This window comes from Rhagoletis pomonella, unplaced genomic scaffold (genome assembly GCF_013731165.1).
Source record: "Rhagoletis pomonella isolate Grant_MI unplaced genomic scaffold, Rhpom_1.0 Rhpom_scaffold_00004, whole genome shotgun sequence".
Taxonomy (NCBI): domain Eukaryota; kingdom Metazoa; phylum Arthropoda; class Insecta; order Diptera; family Tephritidae; genus Rhagoletis; species Rhagoletis pomonella.
This window is the reverse complement of record NW_023458558.1, coordinates 12895022-12901913: the sequence shown is the minus strand read 5'-3', so window position 1 is coordinate 12901913 and position 6892 is coordinate 12895022. Positions and strand designations below refer to the sequence as shown.

Genomic DNA, 6892 nt, shown 5'->3' with positions numbered 1-6892 from the left:
TTTAAATTTTCACTTCCGGTGTGGTAAACCAAAAAAAAAAAAAATTTTTTTTGCTAAATTTATTTCGCATTTTAAAAAGCGAGAAATTTTCTCACTGAATCGCGAAGTTAAAAAATTTTGATTTTTTTTCAATACGAAAAAATGCTTTAGAAAAAACATAATTTTAGTTTTACTATTCTTTGGAGCCCCATAACTCAAAAAGGAACCATCATATAAAGAAAAAAAATGTGAAGAAATTCTAAAGCATCACTCTTTTTTCCCTGTCCGTTTGATGTCAAATTCCCCTTCTGCATTAGTGTTAAGTACGAATGTATTTAATAAATAAAACAAATACAAAATTGTAGATTTCGTATATTTTAAAACCATACGTAAATATTACGAGTGCCTTCGTACAATATACAAATTTATTAGTACGGAGAGTTGTTCCGTATTTTACGCATTTTTTTTTTGTAAAATAAACGGAATTTTTTTTATAAATTGTAGTGAAAAAATGGTAAAATCTTGTTTCGTTGCGAAAAATGTGTTCGTACTATGAACGAAAATTTGGTACGTTGTACGAAAACCAAGACTACGAACGTTTTTCGTAGCATTTTTACGAAATTTTATTTTTAGTGTATTTTAATTTAATTTGTAATACAAACGTGAAATACATAATGACATCTGAATATTCTTGTTGTTAGCGTCTCAAGGATAGCGGTAGCGATCAGTTATCAACATACATACAGGCATATATACATACATAAGTATGTATATCAATTTCCCAGAAAAAGACAAACAAATCAGATGTTACTGAGAACAATACGTATACTGATGGCTAGAGTGTCAATACTGCAGCGGCCGAAGAACAAGAAATGAAGGTACAATTAATGAAAACGGCCACGGCAGGTGACTACACTTAAAGCGCATACGACGGTCATCATAGGTGGCTTGACAATTTCTCTGATGCCGATGAAAACACCGATGATGACGCCAAAGACGATAAGGAACGCAATGACGAAGTTATTGACAATGGCTGCCCCAAGTCGGTCATTTCAGATAGAAGCGCATTTTTGTTCGCCGTAATAGCAGTATGTTCTGAATGTTGTTGTAGTTGCCTTATGTCAGTTGCGGCTGCTAACACGGTTGACTCGAGTAAACAGGAGAATACACCGGATGAAAGCGATGATGCTGGCGTTAGAATGTAATGTGATGAGTCAACGATGTCGCTGCCGCAGTTAATGTCGCCGTTGCCATTGCTGTTGCTGCCACTGGAGGTGGATGTTTTCCTGCTGCCTGTGGAGTCGTTCGAATCCACAGATGACATGGAAGTTGCAGCTGTTGCTGTTGACGGCCTGCCGGGGTTGTTGAAATATTCAAGGGAATGAGCCGGCGTGTAACGAGCGGGACGCCGTTTGTCCACAAAGAGCAGAGACGATGATGGACAGCCGCAGCTTGTGCAACTACTGCTACTGCTGTTGTAGTGCTTAAACTTGCTCTGAGGCAACCTCGGACTGCGCAGCCAAGATGGACAACGAAGTTCCACTGCAATGGCGGTGGGGGCTGGAGATGTCGGTGTGGGTGTCGGTGTGTCGACGGAGCCGGCGATATTATTCTGTTCAGATAAATACTGCCCTGGCCACGTACTCAATTGCAGATGCGGTTGAACGTGTTGTTGTTTGTGTGAATTTTTTACATTATCTGCTACTGCTATTCTATTGTCTTCGCGCCCAGGTAGTCGCTGTGGAAATGGCGCGTGTGGCTGTGTCATTGCCGATAAATCATTTGTAGTCGGTGTCGTTGCCGATAAAAGCTTTGACATGGCATTTACGTGTGCAACATCATTTGTTGCTGCTGTATTTAAAATTGTTTTCATTGTTGGCGTACAATTTATTGGCATTGCCGGTGGCGGAGTTGATGTTGTGGTTAAAGCTTCCTTGGTGAAATCGGTTCTGTCGCCATTGTTGGCGCACCAAGTCGAGTGGTCTTTAGAATTTTTCATGATTCCTTTTACCCGCTCCACTTGCTCGTTGGTAGCATTCTTAACAGTCCGATTTGTAGACAATCGCATTGTATTTGTGATGAATGCCGTTTTAGCGTGCGCTGCTATCGTTGGGGTCGTTGTACCATCCGGCGTCAATCTATTATCATCGCTGCCCGCATCGATAATTCCATCATGCAGCTCTCCACCTCTACTCGCTTTTGTTTTCGTTGAGAGATTCTCCATAGACGCTGCTTTACGATGCCATAATTTCATTAGAATCTTCTTGTTTTTATCGCTATGCTTCACCGCGCGGACATCACGGCTAGCATCTGTGCCCGTAGCTTCCTGGCTCATCTCAACTACTTCAACCGTTTCCGCCTCCTTCTTGAAGCTAAAACGCCCAGGCTGTCCGCCACCAGGCGCCACATGTTGACTTTGATTCTGCTGTGTTCTTTCCAGCTTTCGTCTGCTCAATCGCTTCTTCGCCTGCATACCATCTATCTCTGTTTCCGCTTGCTGGCCGTCATCATCATCAATCGTTTGTTTCGCCGCCTCTGCCCGTCGCCAACGCCGGCTCATTACATCTCTCCCCGTTGGCGTTGGCGCTCCGAATAGCTTCTGGCGTAATTTGTCTTCATTGGTGCTGCACAAATTGTATGCGCTCGTGATGGCTGCGTAGATTTTCTCGGCAATTAAAGCACGCTGCGGTGTGTAGCGATCCCTGCAGACGGGACACTTTTCAGCACGTATGCGACAGTTGAGGCAGAGCAGGTGACCGTTCTGGCATTGCATTGCCGGCGGAGTGATGGTGTCCAAACAGACGGGACACTCGATTATGTTCAATATGGATTGCACAATGGTGGCGAGTCGTTGGAGGGTGCGCGGCATCGGCGCACAACAAAGTCTCTGTGTGTGTTTGGTTGTAGAAAAGAGAAAAGAAGAATATTCAAATGGTCAGAATGTAAAAGTGAAAATAGTAAAAAATAAAGGTAATCGTTTTTAATGCGAGTGCGGAAGTACGAATGAGTGATTGAATGGCTATGCAGTGATTGAGTGTCCAGTGTAGCAGTTTAGTCTGGTCATTAATTACGGAAGAAGTTATTCGTATTTGTTTTAGTAGCAACTCTGTTTTCGTTACGTTATTCTAATCATCTGACTGAGAGATGAAATTTTGCCAGAGACCGGATACTTATGTTATGAATGAAATCTTTGTTTAAATAAATTGCTGTGCATCAATAATTTTTTTTACACCGATAACAGCGTTCGATAATCCACTTTTTTTTTCAAGTTGCAAGTGTTGTTATTTGACTTGTCACAAAAAAGCAAGATATTGAACATTTTTGAGATAGGATTAAAACTGAGGCCAATTTCATGGTATATTTTAGAAATAAGAAAGCTTCTATAATTCCAAATTTATGGACGGTTATTTACTAACGCAATCTGTAGAGGCAACTGAGCGATGACAAAAATCCGCTCTCAGAAATGGCACCTCGTACGACAGTGCGAGAAAGTATGCGAAATAAATATTTTATTTATTATTTTTATTTATTCAACCTATATAATTTTGATTGAGTAAAATTTTTTTTTTACAGTTCATTAAAGAAATTGCTTGCATTTCTAGAAAAACAACTGCGTGAAGAAGGTGTTCTCCATTCCAGCTACAATTAATTTTGCTTTGCTCCAAATATGAAAAATGGAACTGCGACCTCAAAATGAAACCAGCTGCCAGCTGCAACTTACTATATGATTTTATTGATGTTTTTTTCTTTATAAAATACGCAATAATCTTACTAGTTGCAATATCACAAATGTAGGCAGACGAATGTATGTAAATACATTAGGGTGATCCAAAAATACTCAGGAGACCAACTTTTCTGAATTTTCTTTGATGTAAATTTGGCTCTAAAATTGTACTAACTATTTTTAACCGACTTCAAAATAAGGAGGAGGTTATCAATTCGTCGGAATATTTTTTTGTTTTATGTATGTTACCGCATAACTTTGGACCAGGTTAACCGATTTCTATAATTTTTCTTTTAAAGGAAAGTTGATCATGAAGAAATTAACGGTACTCTTAAATTTCTATTTGAGTATTGAAGTGGATTTTGATTTCGCTTAAAAATTACTTGTTTAAAAAAGCGAACACATAAAATCAGAAAATTTTTCCAAAAAAGAGAAGAGATTTTGGGTTATGATATAGTAATAAAATATATATATGTATTTTTAACCCGAATACCCCGGAAGTTTGTTTGTACATAAATAAATTTGGCTGTTTTTTTTCAGGATCGGTCATTGGGACCAAAAATCAGAAATAAATGAAAAAAAACATCATACCTATCGCTGTAATGTAATCGTTGCTCCCATATGGCAAAAATTAGCACTACATACGCTATAGCGGATATGGACGACACGCTATTTCTTTAAATGAAATTAATTGCTGCTATATGTAGGTATGTACTTATGTATGTATATATTAAACGTGAGCACAAAATATTTTGCTTGCATAGTCTTCTGTTCTATTTTCACTGCGTGTTAAATTATTTTAATATCTATCGCAAAATTGTATACAGACAAGACTAAAGAGTAGAAAATAAATAAAATAAAAAAAAAAACTTTTTAATATACCACGCTTTTATAAATGGACTAAAAATTAGAAAATAATATATCTCAGTCCCATAGAATTTGTTTTGATATTTTTTGATTATGAAATTCTAGCAATTTCAGTCGTTATAAAGAATTTATGAGATTGAAAATGAAAAGCGTGAGCTGCATGTAATTGACCTGAATTGGTATATTAAAAAGTCTTTTTTTGGTATTTTATTTATATATTTATTTTATTTTAGGAATACCATGTGAAATATATATACGGAAAACTTCAAATCCTCGGCGGCAAGTTTAATTTTTAATCGATGTATGTTAAAAAAATCTGATTTTCTTATTTTCGATATTTTTCCCGTTCTGGGGGAGTGGGTTAAAAAAAAATTTTGGGCCATCCTAATACACATGCGTAGGAATATATGCATATATGCTTATATTAATTTAGATTGTCCGTACATTCGTGTGAGTGAGTGTTACTTCATTTAAACATACTCATATTCATATATGTACATCTGTCCATGTGAATCAGCCTACCTCCGGGTCACATTCGAAATCACTACCACAGTTCCAAAGCAACAACGTGACTTGCCCTGATTTGGCTTGAACCAATTTCGCAATATCCGCTATGCGCAGCCCCAATACGTCTTCGCCATTAACCTGAAAATGAAATTTTAAAAATGTTATTTTCCACATTTTCTAAACAAACAATGAACACATGGAATATACATAAATACATACGTACACTTGCAGTGTGTGCGAGTACATGCATACAGTAATAGAAAAAAAATAATTGTAGAGTGTCCGCAAAGTGAACAACATCAAAGGTGGCAAACGACGGCAAAGCTTATTGCAACCCTGCAACCAACTATAAATGAGTACATTTTGTGTGAGTATGAGTGAGTGCTGCCCTGCAAAAAATTGCGACAATTCAATGCACGCATGTAAAGAGTACTCCCTAAGGGTCAGAGGGTACTCCAGTTAACTTTGCGATATCCTAGGGCAGGACCATATGTATACTCTGCATTACATCAAAGTAGCTGGTGTAGAGAAACGAGTTGGTCCGCTAATGCATTATAGAGGAGCATTTTGTAAGTACTCCAATATAGCACTAATGGGCTACATGGTCCAATGATTTTTGCAGGGGCTTTATGTGAGTATGTATGTACATATGTGCTCGTTTGCAAAGCGAGAGTGAAATTGTGACTGGATTTTCCTGCCTGCCGAATTACTGCTGCTTGCTGCTACTTGCATACAGCATTTTCTAAATCAATGACGCCATTACAAAAAAATATGTATGTACTAGTTACCGCTAGCCCATACGCCAAGAAAATAAAGTTTGTGTAAAAACCAAAGGTTACGTGAAAACCACACGCATTTTTCTAGCGCTATTCTTTCCGTCTATTCAATTTGTTGTGCTTCTTACGTGCTAAATTATTCTGTTTAAAATAATTTTTTGATAATGATTTCTGAAGTTTGTAGAATATCCTAGACGAAAGATTCGGTTCGGTTCGGTTAGGCAAACTTCCTAGCCACTGGATGGCTTCACAGGAACTATTGAGATCCATAGCTTTGCCAAATAAACTAAGACCACATTAGTCAGTTAATCACTGAGTACCAATTGCAATGTTGAAGAACAATAGAGTTACTACTTGTAGTACTCTGTGTTGGCGGGGCTTCCAGATTAGGCAGAAAGCCTGCTCCCAAGGGCCTAACCCGCAGTCCCAGAGAGCAAGGCACTAGTAGGGAATAAGTTTTAATATCTCCTCTTTCGTCCTGCATCTCCTATAATTTGTTAGGATGCAGCCAAAGGCATGCCAACCATCAGCCTAGCGTTCTCCCTATTCAATAATAGGAGACACTTCGTTAGATATAAATTTCCGTTTAATCGCTTGGAACGAAATCTGTCCTCTATCTGCATGATTTCTGACAGATTGCCTTCCTTGGCAAGCCTGTCAGTCTGCTTGTTGCTTAATACACCAGTTGCCGCGCAGTGTTGCCACGAACTAAATTTTTTTTGTACCAAAATTTCCTACCAAGACCAACCACAACCTACCAAATTTTTTTTTTAGTTTTTAAATTGTTTATTCAATGCCAAGTTTATTAGAACCTACTAACCTTTAGTAAAACTAACGGCCCAACTCTGTATCGCTGACAAATTCTTGTCACAATTTGAAGCACTCATGTCGAGTTAAACAATTTGTCAAATAGGAATCGACTTTGCCATTTAGGGCCGGTTGTTCAATGTCTGATTAGCACAAATCGGGGGTAGAATCTCCGGTTAAGTACAACGACTGCTTTATCGATCACATGTTATATGCATGATGTTGAAAACGC

The 6892-nt window shown here is 38.2% G+C and overlaps 1 protein-coding gene across 1 annotated transcript in view; it reads right to left on the bottom strand.

Annotated features, from left to right (window-relative positions):
- Positions 1-389: 389 nt before the first annotated feature.
- LOC118737027 overlaps positions 390-6892 on the bottom strand; it is a 47499-nt gene continuing 40996 nt past the window's right edge. The window contains exons 3-4 of the mRNA XM_036467260.1: positions 5093-5215; positions 390-2866 (exon numbers count right to left, since the gene is read on the bottom strand). Of these exons, the coding sequence (XP_036323153.1) occupies positions 917-2866; positions 5093-5215 (2073 nt within the window). The 3' untranslated portion in view covers positions 390-916. The remainder of the gene's footprint in view (positions 2867-5092; positions 5216-6892) is intronic.